Below are 24,813 nucleotides of genomic sequence, written 5' to 3' on the forward strand. Positions count from 1 at the left end.
AGGAGCTTTTGATATCAAACTTATGATGGTCTCATAAAGCCAGCTGATAGTTTTAAATATATTTGTTTCCCTATAAGTGTTTAGGTAATACTAGCATTATTTCTTCCATAGATATCTGAAAATAATTCACCCATAAAGCCATACCTCCTGGAGTTTATGCTGTTGGGAAGTCTTTTTTCCAGCACATTTTTCATACACTGTAGACTACATGTGTGTGTGTGTGTGTGTGTGTGTGTGTATATATACATATATATATATGAATATATACATATATATACATACCCTGTAGACTTTATATATATCTATACATAGATAGATAGATATGTACATCTGTATATACATATACACATAATATAGTACGCAATATTAATCATTCACTTCAATGACTCTTTCCTAAGTGAACACCCGCATGTAAACAGCATTCAGAGAAGATTTAGCCCGTTTTACCACCTCAGAAGCCTCCCCTATGCCCTTTCTCAGTTACTATCTTCCCAAAGTGACCATTTGTTGGGCTTCTATCACCAAAGCTTCGTTTTGACTCTGCTTGAAAATTACATTAAAGGAATCAAAAAGCATGTACTTTTATGTGTCCAGCTTCTGTTAAATGATATGTGTCGGAGATTGATTCATGTTGTTGCATGTAAGATTAACTGGATCTTTTTCATTGTATTATATTTCATTGTGTGAACTTAACAATTAATTTGTAAATTCAGCTGTTTATATGTCAGTAGTATTTTAGGCCTGTGCATAGGCAACAAATGTACACATATACACACATGTAAATATTCAAATGTTTATATATATGTACAGCTGGAGAAAACGTTTACATGTTCTATGTAAACAGTGTTGACATTTCTATAAGTGGAATTGTTGGGTATGAATGTGGTCAGTCTTAATAGATCCTGCCCAAAGATTTTATACAGTGAGTGGACAAATTTACTCTTGCACCAGAAGCATATGAAAAGTCCAGCTGTTCCAAATCTCTGCCAACCTGGTATTTATCACGTGTTTAAATTTTAGCTGTTGCTGGTGGCTCACTGCTGCTTTCATTTGCATTTTCCAAAAGACTGAGGATGCTGAGCACCTTTCATATCTTTGTGTAGTGCCTGTTCAAAACTGTCTTCCAATCTTGCTAGTTTGTGTATCTCTTTATGGCTTTGAGGAATTCGTTATCCAATCTCAGATTTTCCAATAAGCCTAACACACATATTTTCTTCCAGGCTAAAACTCATCCTTTTGCTTTCTTATGATGTTTCTTGATGGTAGAAAATGTGCACTTTACTAGTGTCCTTTAATAAGACTTCCTAAGTCTATTCCTTCTGGCCACTACTTTCTGTGTTCTCCATAAGAAAACTTTGCCCCTCATTTTATCTTTCAAGTTAAGTCTGTGATTCATCTCAAATTAATTTTTTGTATGGTGTAGAGTCTGGTCAAGGAATTTGTTTGCTCATTTTGTTTCTTTGTTTTTCCTAATGGATGGGCAATTCATCTAATATCTTTTTTTTAATTAAAATTCAATTAGCCAACATGTAGTACATCATTAATTTTGGATGTAGTGTTCAATAATTCATCTGTTGCATATAACGCCCGGTGTTCATAGCAGTAATATCCACAATAGCCAAACTGTGGAAGGAGCCAAGTTGTTCTTCAAATGATGAATGGGATAAAGAGGATGTGGTACATATATACAGTGGGTTATTACTCAGCCTTTAAAAGAAAGGATGAATAGTCACCATTGGCATCGTCGTGGATGGAACTGGAAGAGATTATGGTAAGTGAAATAAGTCAAACTGAGAAGGACAATTATCATATGATTTCACTCATATGTGGAACATAAGGAATAACATGGTGGACCATTGGGGATGTAGGGAGAAGTGAATGGGAAGAAATCAGTGAGGGAGACAAACCATGAGAGGCTCTGGACTCTGCAAAAGAAACTGAGGGTTACAGAAGGTAGGCGGGTGGGGTGATGGGGTAACCAGGTGATGTTTATTAAGGAGCACATGTATTGCAATGAACACTAGGTGTTATACACAACTAATGATTCGTTGAACACTATATCAAAAGCTAATTATGTTGGCTATTAGAACATTATGAGAAATAAAATGACACCTGCAAAAACAAAAACAAAAACAAAATAGCAACCTTCAGTTTGTTTCCTCGAGTTGAGACTCTCATGGTTTGTCTTCTCTGATTTCTTCCCATTCAGTTTCCCTCCCTTCCTTTATGATCCTCCATGCTGTTTCTTATATTCCATATATGAGTGAAACCATACTATAATTGTCTTTCTCTGATTGACTTATTTTCCTCTGCCCAATGGCACATCCTTTTTCTCCATTCATCTGTCTATGGACACCTCAGCTCTTTCTATAGTTTGGCCATTGTGGACATTGTTGCTATAATAGCATTTATTTAAAATATTTTATTTATTTATTTGACAGACAGAGATCACAAGTAGGCACAGAGGCAGGCACAGAGAGAGGAGGAAGCAGGCTCCCCGCTGAGCAGAGAGCCCAATGTGGGGCTCGATCCCAGTACCCTGGGATCATGACCTGAGCTGAAGGCAGAGACTTTAACCCACTGAGCCACCCAGGTGACCCTCATAGCATTTATTTAAAAAACCATTTAAGAAAGACTGGTTCCAGGGCTGCCTGGCTGGCTCAGTGGTTTAAAGCCTCTGCCTTCGGCTCAGGTCATGATCCCGGGGTCCTGGGATTGAGCCTTGCATCCGGCTCTCTGCTCCATGGGGAGCCTGCTTCCTCCTGTCTCTCTCTGCCTGCCTCTCTGCCTACTTGTGATCTCTGTCTATCAAAAAAATAAATAAAATATTTTAAAAAAAAGAAAAAGAAAAAGGAAAGACTGGTTCCCATAGATCACAGGGCAATAGTGTAATACCCTAAATCAGGTGACATTATGAGTGGGTCTCATTTCAGAGAGGTTCTGTTCCACTGGTTGATTTATCACACTGTTTTCATGACTATAGCATATATTAAGAATTGATACCTGCAGGTGTATCCTCTAACCATGTACTTCTTCCAAGATTTATTTGGTAATTCTTGACCCTTGCATTTCCAGACAAAATTTAGAATCAGCTTGTCAGTTTCCACCAAAAAGAAACCTACTCAAGTTTCTATTGGCGTTCTATGGATTCCGTAGTTCAATCTGTGGACCACTAACATATTTACATTTTTGATTTGTAAATTCATGAACATATTTTGCCATTTATGAAATTTCTTTAATTTCTCTCCATGATATTTGCCAATTTACATTTTAGAAAATGATGTAAACATAGACATGTAACTTTGGAAAATGTAACATTTCCTAATTGTTTCTTAAGAATGCAATCGTTTGACGTTGGACCCAGCAATCTTGCTAAATTTACTTATAAATGCAATGGTTTATCTGTATATTCTTTTGGATATGCTGCATAAATAATCATGTTGCTGATAAATAATTATCCTATGTTTAATCCCTTTCTTTCTTGTATCTTTTATTTATTTCTCTTGCTTGACTGTGTTGGCTAGAACTCCAGTACAATGCTGAATGGAAGAGATGATATTGAGTTTTGAATAGTCATCATAAATCATGGTGTTTACTGAAGATTTGGGGGAGACATTCTTTATCTGATTAAGGAAATTCCCTTTATACCTAAACATTTCTCATGAGTGTGGATTCTAATTTATCGCTGTGGCTCTATTGAGATGATCATATCCTGTTTCTCCTTCACTGTGTTAATTTGTGTACTTTTACATGTCTCAAAAGACACAATTGTTGTTTTTATGAAAACAGTATTTATGCATACTTATCCACATATTAACTATTTCTGTTATCCGTCCTCCATATGACAGTTCTATCAGTGCCTTATACCACTGTCTTCCTTCGATCTAAAAAAAAATGATCTTTTAGCATTTTTATATTGTAGGTCTCAAGGTGATAGATTCTTTAAACATTTTTCTAAGTATGGGTTTTTAAAAGTTGTCATCTCTGTTTTCTGGCTGCTTTTAAAATTCATTACTCTTGATTTTTTACAATATTGCTACGATGTTTCTAGGTAAAGATTTTTTTTTTTTGTACTTCTATTGCTTCAGTTTGTACGGTTTCTTGTATCTGTGGTTCAGTGATGTCTTTCATCAGTTTTGGAAAATTCTGTCATTTCTTCCAATGTCCGTGATCTGCTATCTCTCTCCTCTCATTGTGGGATTCACTTACACATTGTGGTAGGCCTTCTCCCTCTATCCTGTAAGTCTGTTACTCTTTCTGCTCTATTTCTGATTCTCTTGTCTCTCTGTGTTTTATTCTGGAGATTTCCTTCTGTCCTAGATTCCAATTCATTGATTTTTGTTAAACTGTGTCTGACCTGCTGTTAATTGTATCAGCTTCTTAATTACAGTTACTGTATTTTATGATGATAAAAAAATTTATGGGGTTCCTTTCAAAACTTGACCCGTTGTTTTTAATGATTTGTAGTCCTTAGCAAAAGTTTAGGTTTCGTATACATTGTCCTCAAAGAGACAAACATAACTATTTCCAATCTGTGAGTAACAACTCCCGTATCTGGGGTCCTAACGGTTCCATTTCTATTGTCAGTGAGTTTGCCGCCTCTTCTTCATGGGATTTTCTCTCTTTGAGTACCTGGTGATCCTTGATTGTATGTCAGGAATTACATTTGAAAACCTTTCTGTAGAAATAAATTCAAGGTCTTAGATGACAAACCTTCTTCTGAAAGGATTTTTGTTGATATTTCTTCAGAAACCTGGGGACACGAGCCATCTGGCACCACTTTCATTCAGCTCACTGTTATTTTATTATTTTTCTGGGACACCTACAGTACTTGCAGAACTGCAGTAATCTTGAGTCTCAGGGCCTATGGCTTTGAGGTCCCAGGACTCGTCTGAAGTTGTTACCATGGCTTCCACAGGGCAAGACCTGGACTCTAGTTTTTTCCCTCTACTCCGTGAGAGGATCACAGGTCTACTCCCCACTCAGATGCCCCCTCCTGATTCAACTCACCTTCCAGCAGGAAAGCAGGCTACATGCTTGACTCCCACCTGGATTTTTGTCTCCTATCACATCATGGTCCAGTAATGCGGCCCTAGTGTATTAGATTTCTGATACATTCACAGATACATTTTATCACTTACACAGCATCTAAGGTCTTTCTTGGGGGGAGGAACTGGAAGTAGGGTGATTTTTTAATTTGAATTACTTAAGATTCCCCTTACCAGAAAGAGAAGCCTTCTTAGGAATTTTTACTTTTATTTACTTTTGTAAAGATTGATTAATTGATTTTTTAAAGAGAGAGAGAGAGAGAGCCAGTTGGTGTGGGGGGGAGAGGGGTAGGGGGAGAATCCTCAAAAAGACTCCCATCTGAGCACAGAGCACAACTCACAATGCCAGGCTCAATCCTAAGAGCTCCCAGAGATCATGACCCAAGTGGAAACCAAGAATTGGACACTTAAATGGCTAGGTCACCCAGGAACCCTAAAACATGTTACATTTAATTTCATGTGTTTGGAAATTTTGGATAAAATTACTTAGTTCTAGTTATATAGTATTACAGTAATACAATGTACTATGTCCTCCAACTACACTTTCAAATGTGTTCAAGATGTTTTGTGGACTAATATATGATCATGTCTATAGGGGTATAATGTTGTGATATCAAACTTCACCTTGAAAAAATGAGTTGGTAAATTTTCTATCTTTTACACCTCATGAAACATTTGAAATTACATTTGGAAGTGTGTATTACCTGAAAGTAACTTGATAGAACATTTCTGTAAAATATTTCTCTATTCTGACAAATTTCCTTGTCCATTTCATCTTTTAGTTTTCTTGAATGAATGTTGGTAATTTCTATTTCCATTCTTATCATTTACAGGTTCAAAACGTTTCACATTACATTACTCTACACTTTCATGTAATTTTCTTACACATTTGCAACTATGTTGAATTCTACTTCCTACGCTGGTGTATCTGTGTTGTTTCTCTCCCCTTCCATTTTTCTTTCAGCGAGGGGCTTTTTATTTATTTTTTTTTTTTTTGGATGCTCTCCTGAGCTAATAACAAACTGGGAATGAAGAAGGCAAACGGAAAAGAGTACGGGAAACCTGTGTGCACTGTGATGCGATAATACATCAAAGAGCTCTCTAAATGAAGGGAACGTGGATTGTTTTCAAAAACGCATATGCTCATAGGAAATAGTATAAGTGGGCAAGGCAGAAGGCATGCTATTATGCCCACCAAAATCACAATCTTGTAGACATGTATCTCCATGTTAACAAAGATTAAAAACCAGTAACAAATGCAAAACGAGTTCTGCTCATTGCATTTCTGACGAGCTGTTTGATCCACTATTTTTTTTTTGGATCCACTATTATTTAAGTTGCCATCTCTTTTCTCAGCGATTCTTTGTGGGCCACCCCCAGCCATTGCCAACGGAAATGTCCTTAACCTCTACAGAGAAGATTTTCCCTATGGAACCGTGGTGACCTATCGCTGCCATCCCGGACAGAGAGGGAAAAAGCAGTTTGAGCTTGTGGGCAACCCATCGATATATTGCACCAGCAAAGACAATCGCGCTGGCATATGGAGCGGCCCTCCGCCTCAGTGCATCATACCTAACAAGTGCACACCTCCAGACATCGACAATGCAGTGAGGGTATCTGAGAACAAGACCTTATTTTCCTTACATGAAACCGTGAGGTTTATCTGCGAGCCCGGCTTTGTCATGAAAGGACCCTCCAGCGTGCAATGCCAAGCCCAAAACAAATGGGGACCAGAGTTGCCAAGCTGCTCTCGAGGTGAGTCTGACTGAGGCTTTGAAGGGACTGGCAAAGGGCATGGGTTGCAGGGAGATCAGGAGGTCAGTGCTCGTTCTGGGAGAAGGATGCATGGGGGGAACAATGTGTGGAGATGAAGCATGAATTATGAAAGAGTGTGTGTGTGTGTGTGTGTGTGAGTGTGCACGTACGTATATGTGCCTTCACTTTGAAAGCAGGAGCTTCATCAATCAAGGAAGGAGACCTTTGGGACTCTCATATTGAGCATCCTCAGAGCAAAATACAAGCTCCAGTATCTCCCCGATATCCTGAAGGCTGAGGTGCACTTTCTACTCAGCTGTGCAATAACCACTTTAACTTTAAAGTGCAATAAGCACTTTCAACGCCTTATCTCGTCTACCCTTCACAATTCTCCTTTATGGCAGGGCTAGTCATTCCATTAGACTGGCCAGCACTGGAGAAAGCACCCTCAGGGGCCTGCTCATGCATTTGACCTTGTGCCAGGAAGAACTCAGCTCCAGTGATTGGCCTCTTACTAGGTGTGAGGCCTTTGGGCACATCCCTTCATTGTCTGATTTTACATAACGGTAAAAGGAGGGGCCAGGAGCATCACTTGATTTCCTCTGGTACATCGGAGCTCCCCTTTAATGATAAGCCTGGGACTCCTCGGAAGGTTTAGAATGTAGTAAAAGACGTTTCTCCATCACTGACTGGTCCTTCGCACCTGTTCTTTCCACAGTATGTCAGCTGCCTCCAGAAATTCTGCACGGAATGCACAGTGCAGAAAACCAGGCCAATTTCTCCCCGGGGCAGGAAGTGTCCTACAGCTGCGAGCCCGGCTATGATCTCCGAGGGGCGGCGTCTCTGCGCTGTACGCCCCAGGGAGACTGGAGCCCAGCAGCCCCAAGATGTACAGGTGCCTACACTGTCATCTCCTTGCAGATCAGTCTTTTCCGTCCTCACATGACCATCTTACTTCTGTTTTTTCTTGTTCTGATTGTTGCTGTTGTTATCCTAGCGAAATCATGTGCAGACTTCCGGGACCAACTCCCTAATGGCCGTGTGCTCTTACCACTGAATTTCCAGCTTGGGGCGAAAGTGTCCTTCGTTTGTGATGAGGGGTGAGTATGACCTGGCAGAGAGACGGGGGACTCAGGACTCGATGCTGCCATGCTGACACCGGGGCCAATGGGGGTCTACCCAAAGAGCAAGCTGCCTAATGGCAAAGAAGCACCAGAAAGGACTGATACCTGAAACGGGGATTGGGAAGTATGGTGGGAACCAGATGGAACCAAGTGCCACAGCTGCTTGAAAAGGGAAAACAGTAAAAGCACCGAACAGCAGAAGTGTAACAAGAAATCTTGGATATTTAGGTGAAACATTACCTGTATGAATGAAAAGTAACTTGCAGGCATGAAAGGATAAATATTGCATAGTGGTTGTTTACAAAACGATTGGGATGTCAAAGAAAGTTAATTACAAGTAATATGCAGGGATTGTGCCAAGAAAAATTTAAACCAGTCAATAGCGGAATTTGGAATAGGAACAAAGCATCAATAGGAATAGTTTTCCATCTAGTTTTATGTCAGCTAATTAGTGTTAGGCTGTATCGCAGGAGTATGAAGACCTTCGCTCATGTTTGCAGTAATGTCGTGAACCCTCTACGGGAATCTTAATGACCTTGGTGTTGTGTTCCAACAGCAGTGCCGGGTAAAAAGCATGGACGACAGAGCAGCTGTCCTCCATATATATTTGCAGGCAGCAAATATCTGTCCCAACAAAGCCCTGGAGGCAATCCAGGCAGCCACTGGTCTCCAAAGAACCCTCTCTTCTCACCTTTTCCTTCCTTCCCCAGATAATTTGCATTAACTCATCAATAATGGGGATATGCCAAAGGTGTCGTTCTGGAACATTCCCAATGTGTTGGCCCAAAACAGCAGCCTCTGCTGTCTTTCCTCACCTTCTCAGATTTACCAACTTGAATCGGGAGTTGTCTTCCTCCTGAGTACCAGGAGAGGAGAGTGCTACCGTGTGCCCTAGAGAACAGAGCTGCTGACAGAGACAGACAGGGAGCTGTCAGGGGGCAGGATGGACAGATGACCCCGTGATGGTTGACAACCAGAGACCGTTGTCACTGCTCCGTCCTCACTGGAAACCGCAATCCTGCAAATGTTTTGATTTCAGAGCCTCTGGCAGCTGAGAAAGCCGATGACCTGGGCTTTTTCACCTGGCATTTATCTCAGGCACTAAACTGTATTTCAGCAGAAGGAGAGAGAGAAACGGTGCGCTCACCCCACCACCACTGCTTTCGTTCCTCAGGTTCCACCTAAAGGGCAGTTCTGCTAGTTACTGCGTCTTGGTTGAAATGGAAAGCCTTTGGAATGACAGTGCTCCTGTGTGTGAAGGTGAGTACAAGGAATGCCTGTTCAGGTCAGCACCTCCCTCCTGGTTTTCTTTGCTGGTTTGTTCCTTTAATGTGTCTTGCCTATAAAATTACCTAATATTTGCCCCCTTTTGTTGATCTCCACTTTGGATCGACATCTTTCTTTGCTGCAAGGGCTCTTTCTGGGGGAAATATATCTGAGCATCATATGTGTGGGGGATCATCCTGTAAGTGTGTATAAGCATAATGTGTGCTACAAATGGAGAGAAATCTTCATAGAAGAGGGAGATTTACAGCCTATAACATGTTTCCTGTCGAAAGGGTAGTTTTTGTACCCTTGCCTCCATCAGCATTCATTCCTAGCCTCATTCTTTTGACAAATTTTTTTGAGCATCGGGTATGTGCCACCCAGCCTTCAGGACACCAGGAATACACCTGTAAACAAAACAGACTAGCACCCTGCTTTCATGTTGTTTCTATTCTTGTGTAGAGGGAAAGACCAAAAAATAGCAAACAGGGGTGCCTGGGGCGCAAGGTCAGCTGAGAGTCAGAGTCTTGGTTTTGGTTCTGGTCTCAATCTCAGGGTCATGGGATCAAGCCCCACATCAGGCTCAGAGCTGAGCTCAGTCAGCTTCAGTCTCTTTCCTTCTTCCTCTGCCTTTCCAGTTTTTGCCCTTTCTCTCTCCCCCTCCACCTTGAAATAACTAAATCTTTAAAAATAATGACAAGCAAACACAAAGACTACTTCAAGTAATACCAAGTGTTATTATGAAAAAAATAGGGTAATGCAATCAATGAGACATTGGGAATACACCTGTAAAAGAGACAGACTTGGACCTTGCTTTCCTGCTGTTTATACTTGTTTTTAAGGGGACAGAAATATAAAGTGTTAAATACAGAAACACTGCTACTGTAGTCAGTCTGCCCGTGTATTTCCTCATGAAATCAAACAGGAGTTGCTTCATCTTCTGATCATGGCTGTTGAAAAATACCTGTGTATAATAGAGGGTTTTCAAAGGAATAGTTTGCTCTAAAAGTGTTTGGAAATTTTGTATTGATTTATGTAATGAAACTCGATAATTACATCCTTCGTATCTGGAAGTCAACTGTTTGAAAATCTTAACTTTCCTGGAATATAGTTAAGAAGCATGAGGGAAAGAAAGAAAAAAATACTTCCACGGACCCAGATACACCAAAAATCACTTACTAGAGTGTAAACAATCCACCTTTTGATTATTCATAATTCGTTCAAGTTGCGGTACCCTCTTCCCAAATACAGATCACAGCAGAAAGGGGAAGGAGTATCTCCAGAGAGTTACACTCAAAAAAAGAAATGTGCATTTCTTCAATGAGAAAAAAAAAACTTTGTAAAAACCAATAAATATCTCAAAAGCCATTACATTTCTGCATCTTCTGGATCCATGCATAGGAACACTAAGATGATTCACTCATTGTGATGGCATTACTATAAACATCTTTTGGTTTTGAGTATATCAGGAAGAGATTAAATCAGTGATAGACAAATAGTAAATGTATAATATATTGTGAAAGATTTCTCTGGTGTGAAGATCCTTGATGTCAAAAAAGATTTTCTCTACTTTGAACTTAAAATAGTATTTTATACAGAGTAGGTCCTCAAAAAGTCCAGTTGAATTAATAGATAATTTTCTTATTAAATGGATGATTTTCTTCTCAATGGGGTTAAGATAATTTTTATCTATTTTAAAAGAAAGGGCTCTCAGTCAATCAGAAGTCTTCACGCTCCCAGGAGTTCCGGATGATTAAGTCCCTTCTGGACTTTGATTTCAGTGTCATTTCATTTAGAAGCATCTCAACAGAGACCTTATATACTTACTTTGTGGTTCATACTCTCCTTGAAAGTTAATTATTTAATGGGCAACACAGTCACAGCATCCCGTAATTGAGGGATCAACTCAGATTAAAATATCAACATTTTGATGTAACTTATAGCACTTGGGTTTTTTCCAGAAATCTTTTGTCCAAATCCTCCCTCTATCCTTAATGGGCACCACACTGGACCTTCTCAGGGAGACTTTCCCTATGGAAAGGAAATAAATTACACGTGTGACCACCACCCAGCCAGAGGGATGACCTTCAACCTCATCGGCGAGAGCACCCTCCGCTGCACAAGTGATGATGAAGGGAACGGGATTTGGAGCGGCCCTGCCCCTCGCTGCGAACTTGCTGGTCCTGCAGGTCAGTGCATATTTCCCTATGTCTCATCTAGATCAGAATATCTGGGTGAGAATCTCCCTATTTCTATGGGGACAGTCATTTTGGTTTGGGAATGTGACTTTCTTATAAAAGTAAGGCACACAGAATTACCTACTGGGAGAGTGGAAGCTGGGTTCTAGATGTACCTTGCTGTGTCCCAACTAGGGATACTCTGATGGCCCTTCCCGCTGGGGTGAGGAATGTGGGATAGTGACAAGAGAAGCAGGGAGACAGTGGGAAGAATCAGTGAGGCCCAGACTTTACAGAGACTATTTTCAAGCACTAAAACAAATGCCAAAGAAAACCCCTCTGTCGTACCATCTCTATTACAAGTTGTATTTCGGGGCATCTGCTTGGCTTAGTGGGTGGAGTGGCCGATTCATGATCTGGGTTCAGGTCTTGATCTCAGGGTTGTGAGTTCTGCCCCACATCGAGCTCCCTAATGGGCATGGAGCTCGTGTTGTATTTTTATTGGATAGATGGGTGTGCTGAGCAAAAAGTACATGTTGATGGCTGTATTTTCCTTTAGATTTGATGCGATGGAAATAACTAAAGAAATTCCAAGGCAGGCATTTGTATTGCTTTTGTTCCTTCTAAGGAACATTTTGTTGACTGTTCATCTCACTTTTAGCAAGAGGCACTCAAGACACCCTAGAGAAGTAAAATTCTAGGTTGTGCTCTTGGCAACTCCTTCTTTTTACATATTTTTACATATTATCTGGCATTAAATGACAATACCTGACAATCTGGGGCTCTTTCATGGTTGTGCTTATCCATACCAGCTCTGTGTGCCAATAAGGACAGACAGCACCAAAGTGGTCCTTTGTAGAACCGGGTGGTACTCGCATCTGATGCAGTTTGCAGGTAGAGAATACGGGTGATCCTGTTTAAAGGCTGAAGGTCTACATTTAAAGAATCACTTTCCCACTGATCGGTAAATAAGTAGTGCCTTGGGACCTGCCAGCTTAGGATCTTCCTGATTAGCAAAGCATTTAAAATGTTTATTTTCCATTCATCTGTTGATGCACATCTAGGCTCTTTCCATAGTTTGGCTAATGTGGACATTGCTGCTATAAACATTCAAATGTACGTGCCCCTTCGGATCACTACATTTGTATCTTTAAGGTAATTACCCACTATTGCAATTCCTGAGTCATAGGGTAGCTCTATTTTCAACTTTTTCAGGAACCTCCATACTGTTTTCCAGAGTGGTTGCACCAGCTCGCATTCCCACCAATAATGCAGGAGGGTTCCCCTTTCTCCACGTCCTCACCAACACCTGTCATTTCCGGACTGGTTAATTTTCGCCATTCTGACTGGTGTGAGATGGTATCTCAATGTGGTTTTGATTCGTATTTCCCTGATGTCGAGTGATGTTGAGCACTTTGTCTTGTGTCTATTGGCCATCTGGATGTCTTCTTTGCAGAAATGTCAGTTCCTGTCTTCTGCCCATTTCTTGATTGGAGTATTTGTTCTTTGGGTGTTGAGTTTGATAAGTTCTTACAGTTTTTGGATACTAGCCCTTTGTCTGATATGTCATTTGCAAATATCTTCTCCCATTCTGTCTGTTGTCTTTTGGTTTTGTTGACCGTTTCCTTTGCTGTGCAAAAGCTTTTGATCTTGATGATGTCCCGATAGTTCATTTTTGCCCTTGCTTCCTTTGCCTTTGGCGATGTCTCTAGGAAGAGGTTGCCGTGGCTGAGGTCAAAGAGGTTGCTGCCTGTGTCCTCCTCAAGGATTTTGATGGATTCCTCTCTCACATTGAGGTCTTTCATCCATGTTGAGTCTATTTTTGTGTGTGGTGTAAAGAAATGGTCCAGTTTCGTTCTTCTGCATGTGGCAGTCCAATTTTCCCAGCACCATTTGTTGAAGAGATTGTCTTCTTGCCATTGGACATTCTTTTCGGCTTTGTCAAAGATTAGTTGACTATAGAGTTGAGGGTCCATTTCTGGGCTCTCTGTTCTGTTCCATTGATCTGTGTGTCTGTTTTTGTGCCAGTACCATACTGTCTTGATGATGACAGCTTTGTAATAGAGCTTGAAGTCTGGAATTGTGATGCCACCAACTTTGGTTGCTTTTACAACTGTCCTCTGGCTATTCAGAGTCTCTTCTGGCTCCATAGAAATTTTAGGATTATTTGTTCCATTTCTTTGAGAAAAGTTGATGGTATCTTGATAGGGATTGCATTAAGTGTCGACTGCTCGAGGTAGTATAGACATGTTCACAATATTTCTTCTTCCAATCCATGAGTATGGAACATTTTTCCATTCTCTTTGTGTCCTCATCAATTTCTTTCAGGAGTACTTTATAGTTTCCTGAGTAAAGATTCTTTACCTCTCTGGTTAGGTTTATTCCTAGGTATCTTATGGTTTTGGGTACAATGGTAAATGGGATTGAATCCTTAATTTCTCTTTCTTCTGTCTTGTTGTGGTGTATAGAAATGCAACGGATTTCTGTACACCGATTTTAGATTCTGACACTTTATTGAATTTCTATATGAGTTGTGACAGTTTTGGACTGGAGTCTTTTGGGTTTCCTACATAAAATATCATATCACCTGCAAAGAGTGAGAGTTCGACCTCTTTGTTGATTCAGATGACTTTTATTTCTCTGTGTTGTCTGATTGCTGAGGCTAGGACTTCTAGTACTATACTGAATAGCAGTGGTGAGAGTGGACAGCCCTGCTGTGTTGCTGACCTTAGCAGAAAAGCTCTCAGTTTTTCCCAATTGAGAATGATATTCCCTGTGAGTTTTTCATAGATGGCTGTTATGATATTGAGGTTTGTACCCTCTATCCCTACACTGTGAAGAGTTTTCATCAAGGAAGTATGCTGTACTTTGTCAAATGCTTTTTCAGCACCTATTGAGAGTATCTTATGGCTCTTGTTCTTTGTTTCATTAATGTATCGTTTCACATTGATTCATTTGCAGTTGTTGAACCAAACTTGCATCCCAGGGAGAAATCCCATCTGGTCATGGTGAATAATCTTTTTAATGTACTCTTGGATCCTCTTAGTTAGGATCTTGTTGAGAATCTTAGCATCCATATTCATCAGGGATATTGGTCTGAAATTCTCCTTTTTGATGAGGTCTTTGCCTGGTTTGGGGATCAAGGTAATGCTGGCTTCAAAGAGTCTGGAAGTTTTCCTTCTGTTTCTATTTTTTGAAACAGCTTCAAGAGTATAGGTACTATTTCTTCTTTGAATGTTTTGCTGTAAAATTTCCCCGTGAATCCGTCAGGTCCTGGACTCTTATTTTGGGGGAGGTTTTTGATCACTGCTTCAATCTCATTACTACTTAGTGGTCTATTCAGGTTGTCAGTTTCTTCCTGTTTCAGTCTTGGAAGTTTATAGGCTTCCAAAATGCACCCGTTTCTTCTAGGTTGCTTACCTTATTGGCACATACCTGTTAATAATGATTTCTGATGATTGTTTCTACTTCCTCGTTGTTAGTTGTGATCTCTCGCCTTTTGTTCGTAATTTTATTAATTTGGGTCCTTTCTCCTTTCTTTTGGATTTGTCTGGCCAGTGGTTTATCTATCTTATTAATTCTTTCAAAGAACCAGCTTCTAGTTTTGTTGATGTGTTCTACTATATGCCTGGTATCTAATTCATTGATCTCTGCTCTAATCTTAATTATTTCCCTTCTCCTGCATGGGCTAGGCTTAATTCTTGTTGATTCTCCAGTTCTTGAAGGCTCTCCAATGAAGACATGCAAATGGCTAACAGACACATGAAGAAATGTTCATCATCATTAGCCATCAGGGAAATTCAAATCAAAACCACCTTGAGATACCACCTTACACCAGTTAAGATGGCAAAAATGAACAAGACAAGAAACGACAAATGTTGGAGAGGATATAGAGAAAGGGGAACCCTCTAACACTTTTGGTAGGAGGGCAAGTTGGTGTAGCCACTTTGGAAAACAGTTTGGAGGTTCCTGAAAAATTAAAAATGGACCTACTGTATGACCCGACAATTGCACTACTGGGTATTTTCCCCAAAGATACAGGTGTAGTGAAAAGAAGGGCCATAGGTACTGTAATGTTCATAGCAGCAATGTCCACAACAGCCAAACTGTGGAAAGAGCCAAGGTGTCCTTCAACAGACGAATGGATAAAGAAGATATGGTCCAGGGGCGCCTGGGTGGCTCTTTAAATAAATAAATAAAATCTTTATTCATAATCAAAATGAAGGCGAAAAAGAAGAGCATAAGGAACATAGGAAAGGAACGACAAATAAAAATCAAATAATAAGATGATAGATCTGATCATGAATATGTCAACAATTATAGTAAATATAGATAGACAATTCCACTTTACAGACAAAGATTAGTGGAGTGCTGCTTTTCCCAAATTGTTGGCTGATGTGCCCTGGGATCCTCCAGGATCTCAAAGGAGACCCATTGGCTATTTTAAATTTTTGGTGGAATAGCAATTCTGGGTATTTCTCAGATACTGTGCAACTACTGTCTCCCAATGGCTACATTAGCTTGGGGTAGAGTTCTTTAATTTTTTTTTTTCAGTAGGTTCCTCTTGGTGACAACAAATCTTTGCAAAACTGGGCTTTTAGCAGTGGCTGTGACAAAAGTATCAAAAGACAATTTTTGTAGAATAAGAAATGAGGTGGTGGATTATAAATCAATTCTAAGGTTTGAGAAGTTGAGCAGTGCTCAGCATCCCACTATGAAAAATGGTGGACAGGGTCGCCTCAGTTAGTGAAGTGGCTGATTTCGGTTCAGATCATGATTTCAGGTTCCTGGGATCAAGGCCTGCATTGGGCTCTGTGCTCAGCGGGGAGTCTGCTTGAGATTCTCTCTCCCTCTGCCCCCTCCCACTCATGCATGCTCGCTCCCTCTCTCTCTCTCTTGCTCTCTCTCAAAATAAATAAATAAAGCTTTAGAACAGAATGAAAATCTCATGTCTATGTTCATTAGAGAAGCAAACATTTTAACATTATTAAGGTGTTCTATTTCTTTGATCACATCTATGAAGCACACTGGAGAAAAAGAGGAAGTAAATAGAAGTTTCTCCATTAACTTGGATGTCACTGTGGTCTTGACCTCCAGGTCAGTGCAAAGCCCCAGAACACCTTCCATTTGCCAAGCTGGTAAATTCTACTGATGCGTATGAGTTTCCCATTGGGACATCTCTGAAGTATGAGTGCCGCCCTGGTTACTATGGGAGAGGGTTCTTTATCACCTGCCTAACCAACTCAGTCTGGTCAAGCGCCGAAAACAAGTGTCAACGTAAGTACCTCTGGACTGAGAACTCTGTGTCAATCAAACATCCATAGAGCTGAATCAATTGTTCAGATTTTGGAACTAAGACGTATACGATTGTTAAATGTGCCTCGAGTAGAGTACATGTGGCAGTTATTCTTTCTGTTACACCTTCCTACTGCTCTGACTTGCTGGCACCTCCATTACAAGGTCACTTCATGAGAAATGACCTTCGCAAGACACAATGCAGGGAAAAGCTCCATTCAGTAGGGGTTTCCCATTGTCACCATTGAAACTACGTCACCAATGAGTCAGAAAAGGGAAGAAAAAGGTAGGTGGGGAGAGAATCCTGACTTCGAGATCTCTGATTTAAGCTGGTTGGATGACAAAATAACCACTTCGGTAATAAGTAAAGTTTGCATTTTGGGGGGATGCACAACACAGGGAAAAGATCACTTAGGAGGGGAGGTCTTCTTTTGGAAGTGGAGCTTAGTAGGTGGCTGACTCTGAGGCACTCTTGTTAGTTTCTCCGAGGAGGCAAAATCTGCAGAACGACAAATACTTTTCAGTAAACTCCAGCCAGGTTGGGACTTAGGTACTTACTGAGAGAAGTTCGGCGTGTTCTATACACAATCCCCCAGTTCTGCTTCTCCCCCGTAGGGAGATCATGTGGAACTCCTCCAGAGCCCGCCAATGGCAAAATGACCGTAAACGGAGACGCCCGGTTTGGATCAACAGTTAATTATGCCTGTAATGAAGGGTGAGTGGGCAGCAGCATCATTTGGGTTGACAGTTCCAGAATTGTAGCACCAACCTCTAAACAAGAGTCTTAGAAAGTCTTCCTGTCCATTCAAACCATAGCAATAAGATTTCGAAGTAGACGTGGTGGCTTGAATCCAGGTATTAAACTACATTTGAAATGACTAAACAAATATTTGAAAAATAGGAAACACCTGTATCTGTGCTAGAAACTTGGGGGTGGGGAGGAAAGATGTCTATGGCACACCAAATTCATGCACCTAGAACCAAGTGAAATGTTCACTACATGGGAAGGACCAGGTCTCTAAAGCAGCAAATGGAACAACCATTAGTGGCTCCGCGCACATATTCCCACCCCAAAGCAACAAGAGCTGGAGATGGTGGACTCAGAAGTGGGAAAGAATGACTTGTTTAGGATGATGGAGCCATGAGGTGCAGAGGCAAATCTTGATTGTTATAGCCCCTCTCCAGGAATGGGCACGGTGCAGAAATTTGCTGTGGCTTATCTTAAAAGGAGATAGCCAATTCAGGAAAGAAGTAGGGAAACTGCTTCACCTTATATCTTAACTTTTGCTTTTTTTAAAATTATTTATTGCTTACTTAAAAGATATTCAATATAACATAAGTGACCATTAAAAACAGGAAGAACAATAAAGTGAACTTCAGCATATATGCTGTCCACCTTAAGAAACATTGCTAGAACCTTAGAAGTCACCTCTGTAGCTTTCCCAGTTCCCATTCCTCCACCTCCAGAATCTCTCGCGAAATCAGGGTCCTAAGTTCTGTGTCGTTCACTCTCTTGCATTTGTTTTCCATATTTTCCCATAAATCCCTACTCAGTTTAGATTTCACTTTACATACTTTGAGCTTTCTATAAGTGGCATGATAATTCATGCAGTTCTCAAATTGCTTTTTCACTGAGCATTTTGTTTCTCGCAATTATCCATGTGGTTGTGGTTAATTCAGTTTTGCTTGGGATAATATTTCCTTAAGTGGATATACCACTACTCATTTTCTCTTGGTTGTTACATTAGGATTGTTTCTCATTTGTTTTTCCTTGTTTAGTTTTGGCTATCGTAAGTATTCCCAATATAAATACACATGTCTCCTAGTGCCCATGGGCAAAAGTTTCTACATGACAGTAGTTTTCACCCTTATTTTGTTATGATCCACAGCTAAGAAATATATTTTACGATACATATATATACTCACACGCATACACCTCACACACACATTTATATAAATTAAAGTACCAAAAGCTTCTCACCATTTCTAATTAACAGCATACTGGAGGTTCAAGCCAGGACAATTGATCGTGAAAAAGAAACAAAAGGTGTCCAAATTGGAAAGGAGAAGTGAAACAATCTCTGTTTGCAAATGATGTGTTTTGTATAGAAAATCCTAAGGAATGAACTCGAACACACACACCCCAAAAACCCATCACATCTAACAATAGTTCAGCAAGATTCACCTATCAGACCAACATGCAAAATTAAATGGCATCTCTATACACTAACAATGAACACTCTGAGAATGAAATTAAGAAAGCAGTTCCACCTACAATAACATCAAAAGAACAACTTAACTTCAAAATAACCTGAACTAAAGAAATGTAAGATTGTACACTGAAGATTATGAAACATTGTTGAAAACAAAATCAAAGGGGATCTAAATAAATGGAACCACATCCTATATTCCTGGATTGGGTGAGTTAATATTGTTAACATTGTAACAATATTGAATATTATAGAATTATGCAATATTGATCTCACCAAATTGATGTACAGATTTAATTCCATGCCCATAAAATTCCAGCATCCTTTTGTAGAAATCAACAACTGATCCTAAAATTCTTCTGGCAATGCAAGGCACCCAAACAGTCAAAACAGTCTTGAAAAAGAAGAAAGTCTCACTTTCAAACTGACTCTAAACCTACAGCAATGGAGAATGTGTGGTACTGGCATCAGGACAGATGTATAGATCAATAGAATAGAATTGAGAATGCAGAAATAAACCCACACACTTACGGTCAACTCCTTTTCAGCAAGGGTACCAGGACAATCCGACGGTGAAAGAATAGTCTTTTCAACAACTGATCCTGGGGCAACTAAACAACCAAATACAAACGCACAAAGTAGGAGGAATGAGTATCATGAATCATGTTAACAGATTAAGCCTGAAATGTTTGAGTAACCCCACTTGGCCTAGAAGTATAATGAATATTTTCTCTGCATTGCTACATTGGTTTTAGAATATCTTCTTTCACATTTTTTCCTTTTATTCTCATAGGAATGATAGGTTTAATAATGTTCCATTCTCAAGCTGTCCTTGTCTGGCTTTACAACCAATTTATCCATATGAAATGAGCAGAGCGTGTTTCTTTTCCAAAGCAGGCTGGATCCGTCGCTCTTTTCTTCCAATTTCTTCTTGTTTTTCTGGGTTCTTTTAAATATATTTGAGGCTATTTAATTAGGTGCATGCACATTGAATACTTCCAAGAGCGTTAAAACTTATTATAGCAGGTTGCTCCTTCTTTCTAATAATGCTTTTTCTGTTAAAGTCTATTTTGTGTGTACACTTACACTCCTATTATATATCTGATATAACTACATTGCTTTTTGATTATTTACTCACTCTCTTTAAATCTTTTTACTTTTTACTCTCCTGTATCATTCTATGTTACATGAGTCTCTGATAAATAACCAATAGTTAGATTTCCTTCATCCAGTTTGATAATGTCTACCTTTTAACTAAGGAGTTTAATGCATTTGCTTTTAATGCAACCACTAATCTTTAAAATTAGTGCCTACTACCTTATTTTGTGTTTCTATTTATACCAATTTTAGGTTTTCACACTTCCTCAACTTTTGTGTCCATTAGGTTTTATATTTTTTTTCCATTACGTCCTTCACTAGCTTGGAAAATAGAGTCTCTATTTCTATTTATTTAGAAGTTCCCCTGGAAACTTTAACTTGTACATTTGAAAAATGCGAAAGTTAATCCCTACATTTATCTCCCTGCTTGCAACACATGGATGTAAGAAAATTTCAACAAATTTGCATTTGCAAATATAGTCAATAGTACATTGAATTTATGTGATTACATTCATTTATGAATTTGTGTAATCAATATAGAAAGCTAGAAGTTAAGGAAAAAATGTAAAGGGCTAGCATTGTAGTCCAATGACTCAATCTTGACCTAAAAAAATGGAGAAAAGAAACTCAGATGGATCTTAATGGATTTAACCCAGTAGGATAAAAATTTTTAACTATAATTTCAAACTGAACTAACAATATAGAAAAATTAATCTGTGTAGTAGGACAGCCGATGTTCTTGTTATAAGTATACCTACACAAAAGATGGAAGGATTGACTCTAAGCCCCTGTCACCCAAAGTATGGCTCACAGACCAGCAAGGTCGGCATCTCCTGGGAGCTTGTTAGAAATGCAGAATCTTCATACCTACTGAATCTGAATCACATTTTCACATGATCCCTGCATGATTTTTGAGGCACATAAAACATTTGAAAAAGCCTGCCCTAAACTAGAACCATGTTAACTTCTGTAAGAAAGAGTTTGGGTAATTTTGTTCTTCATTACTGGGAGTTCTGTACCTCTCACTTTTGACTACGTTGTATACATATTAACTTTTTAATTCAGATTTAACAATCTATTAATAGAAGTTTCAGTTCCAAGACAAAACGGGCAGACTCACCCCTGAATCTCTCTCTACATGTAACTAAATACCCTGGAAATTGTTCAACATGCAAGCATAGAAAGACTTGGAAAGGTGGAAAGTAGCTGGACTGGGGACCTCGGAACTTAAAGAATGACACTGCAGTGACGCCCCTGGGTTTTCTCTTTATGTCCCAGACTGGATGCTAGAAAGGAAAGCAATTCCAGATAGTCAACAGGCAGGGACAGACAGGGAGAGTAAAGTCTGGTCAAAGGACTGGGAAAAGGGAAGCTCAGTGAGGATGTAGTGGGAAGATGCATTGATGGCTCCAGTGGCTCAGTCTGCCCATGTGAACAGCATAAGCAGAATCAGGGATGGGTCGGGGAGTCTATCCTTCTTATGTCCCACAGCCCTGGGAAGCAGCAGATCCCAGTCCACGAGCAGCTGTATTAATGGGACGACCTGGGCTTTAGTCTCAATGACAAATTTACCACATGCCCCACACCAGCCAGCTGCAGTGAGCCCTATTCTGCCTGTAGTGACAGTGTCAACAGAGCTCAGGTGGCAACACCTAGACTTCAAGCCAGCAGTAAGAGGGTTCCTCCACTCACACAGCAAGTTAGGATAAACCTTGAACAGGTCTGAAATCAAGGTGTCAGCATGTTGATTCCTACTGGGAGCTCTGAGGAAGAATCCATTTCATGCTTTTCTCCTAGCTTCTGGTGGTTGCCAGCTGTCCTTGGCATCATGAGCTATAAACACATCATTCCTACCTCTGCATCTGTTCTCATGTGGCTTTTCCTCTGTATGTGTCAACATTGTCTGTCTCCTTGTCCAGATTTCCTTCTTCTTCTGAGGACAACAGTCATTGCATTGGGGCCCATGTTAATCCAGTATGACCTCATCTTAACTCTCTTATATCTGCAAAGACCTTGTTTCCAAAAACAGTCAGATTCTACAGTTTCAGGACAGGAATTTGGAGGCACACTATTGAACCCGGTGTGGACACAAACAGATATTTCACTGAAGAGAGTCTATCAATGGAAAGTAAGTACAGGAAAAGATATTCAGCTTTGTTAGCTATTAGGAAAATGCAAATTAAAAAAATAATAGAACAATACTACACATATATCTGAGTGGTACAAACTAGTGAAAACAGCAGATGCAAGCATGGTTGTAGAGGAACTGGATCACGCATTCATTGGTGATAGGAACAGAAACTGGTAATCCCACTCTGGAAAACACAAATGAGCGATCAAGCCATGGAAAGCCATGGGGGAAATTTAACTGCAATTTACTAAGTGAAAGAATCCAATCTGAACAGGTTCAATACTGTATAAAATTCCAGGGAAGTGGCATTCTGGAAAAGAAAATATGGAGTAAAAATATCCATAGTAGCCAAGGGGTAGGAGGAGGGAGAGACAAATACGCAGAGCTCCAAAGATGTTTAGGGCAGTGAAACTACTCTGTGTCATTCTGTAAGGGTGCATCCATGTCATTAGATGTTTGTCCAGACCCATAGACTGTACAACGCCAAGACTGAGCCCTACTGTAAACTATGGACTACAGGGGATAATGATGTGTCAATGTAGGTTCATCAGTTGCAGGCCACTGTATCGGTCTGGTGGGGGATGTGGATAATGTGGGAAAGTATGCATGTGTAGGGAAAGGGAGTATTTGGGAAATCCCCTGTATCCTCTGGCCAATATTGCCATGAACCCAGAACTGCTCTTAAATATAGTCTGTATAAAAACAGAATACTTGTAAGCATACTCACATACCCACAAATTAGTACAAACAAAACTGAGGAAGTCTGAATAAAATTGGTGATCGTACCTATGTCAGAATCCTGGTTTTAATATTTTACTACAGCTTTGCAAGACATTATCCGTGGGAGAAATTTACATTTTCCAAGTCTTATGGCACACTTTGAACAGTTTGTGGCATACTATGTGAGTATTGCTGCCTTAACATTTTACATAGGAAATCCGTGTTCAACTTGTTTTGTTCTGCTTGGATTTGCTTTGGTTCTAGTTTGAAGAACTTAAACATGTGAGGCTTAAATTAAAATGTAGCTCAAAGTACTTAAGAGCAGAGGACCCATTTAGCTTAGACATCCGAATAAAGATGTAAAATTTGGGAAAGTGATAGTATACTATCACAAATTGTGATATATATGCTATGTCATATACTATGTCTACGTAGTATATGTATACATATATGTACATATATATACATATACATAGTATATACCATGTCATATACTATGACAAATGGAAATTGTCCTTCTGAAATCTCCAGGATTGCACTCTCTCGTAAGTAGCCATTTCAGTAGGAAAATGAACAGGGAAAATAACATTTGTTCTTCCTTCCCTCTAGATACCGACTTATTGGTAAGACCTCTATTGCATGCATCATCTCAGACAAGACTGTCACGTGGGATGACGATCCACCTATCTGTGAGAGTGAGTTGAAACAGTCCTTGCTATTACCTTTTCCAATAGATTCTAAGTTTCCCCCTAAAGTTATACAAATCTTAAGTGGATTCCTTTTGTGCATTCTATCCCTCAAAACCTATGGGGTTTCTGGCAACTGTTTCCTTATGTTTCCCTTATCTTGTGCCTTTTCTGAATCTGGGGACTTAATGCATAAAAGCCTTCAAACCTTAGTTTTCCTTCAATTAATTCAGAATGATGCTGATTGTGCCACCCCCAGTATAACAATCATTCTGCTTGGCAAATTACTCGAGATTTTTCTAAAGCGATGCTCTCCAAGGCTGGTGAAGCTGTGGATCAATCAACACTCGCACACTCGTGGAGGTCCACAAAATCTCTTGAGAGTACCATGTGTTATAAGCCTCAAAATGGACATAGATTTTGACCCACTTCTTAGAATTTATACTTGGGAAATAAATACAGATTTTTCCGAGGAATTCACTATACACTTCTCATTGCTTCATTCATCATAATAGCAAAACTGTTAAGGTAACCTAAATGTTTCCAACTATGGATTGGAAAGTACAGAAAGGAAAGAGTCGTGTTAAGAATGACTATTGAGAATTCCCTAAGAAACATGAAATCGAGCCACGCAGAATTAGAAGAGATACATCCAGGGGCACTTGGGTGACTCGTTCTGTCAGATGTCTGGCTCTTGGTCTCAGCTGAGGTCTTGATCTCAAGGTTGTGTGTTTGAGCGCTCTGCTGTACTCCACACTTGGCTTGGAGCCTACTTACAAAAGAAGAGGAGGCTCAAGAGGAGGAAGAACTTGAAGATGACAAAGAAGGAAGAGGAGGAGAAGAAGAAGAAGAAGAGGAGGAGCAGGAGGAGGAAGAGGGGAGGAGAAAGAGATGAAGGGGGGAGGGGGAGGAGGAGAAGAGGAAGAGGAAGAAGAGGAACTACATCCATACACTGGAATGTTATTCAGTTAAAAATAAGAAAAACAAAAGAACAAAGAAACACGATGTCATGGACATAGGATGATATATAAATATGTAAGGTTTTTTTTGAAAAAAAAAAAACTTTTATGTGAAAAAAATCAGATGACAAAACAGTACTCTGGCTAGATCTCTTTATTTAAAGGTAATACACCTATATCTATTCCTAGATTTTCATCTTTATTTCTAATTCTCTAACCTTTCTTATAGCTAATCTTTGGTGAATGGCTTCAAGCCTCCTTGGTGAAGGTGGGACGAAACTTCAGTATATGTTCTGCCCGTGTAGCAGCATGCTTTCTTAAGATAATGATTAAAAAAAAATTTA

General features: G+C 39.8%; 2 protein-coding genes across 2 annotated transcripts in view; both read left to right on the forward strand.

Annotated features, from left to right (window-relative positions):
- The window catches only part of LOC308355929 (complement receptor type 1-like), a gene marked incomplete at both ends in the record, with an annotated part of 62,333 nt that extends 54,426 nt beyond the window's left edge, over positions 1-7,907 (forward strand). The window contains 3 exons of the mRNA XM_080824492.1: positions 6,405-6,803; positions 7,522-7,698; positions 7,801-7,907. Coding sequence (XP_080680618.1) covers positions 6,405-6,803; positions 7,522-7,698; positions 7,801-7,907 — 683 coding nt within the window. The remainder of the gene's footprint in view (positions 1-6,404; positions 6,804-7,521; positions 7,699-7,800) is intronic.
- A 94-nt stretch (positions 7,908-8,001) lies between these two features.
- CR1 (complement C3b/C4b receptor 1 (Knops blood group)) overlaps positions 8,002-24,813 on the forward strand; it is a gene marked incomplete at both ends in the record, with an annotated part of 93,130 nt that continues 76,318 nt past the window's right edge. Inside the window, 6 exons of the mRNA XM_080824493.1 lie at positions 8,002-8,051; positions 9,102-9,187; positions 11,155-11,382; positions 16,468-16,647; positions 17,281-17,380; positions 23,434-23,519. Coding sequence (XP_080680619.1) covers positions 8,002-8,051; positions 9,102-9,187; positions 11,155-11,382; positions 16,468-16,647; positions 17,281-17,380; positions 23,434-23,519 — 730 coding nt within the window. The remainder of the gene's footprint in view (positions 8,052-9,101; positions 9,188-11,154; positions 11,383-16,467; positions 16,648-17,280; positions 17,381-23,433; positions 23,520-24,813) is intronic.

Source organism: Martes martes (genome assembly GCF_963455335.1).
Source record: "Martes martes genome assembly, chromosome: 15".
Lineage (NCBI taxonomy): Eukaryota > Metazoa > Chordata > Mammalia > Carnivora > Mustelidae > Martes > Martes martes.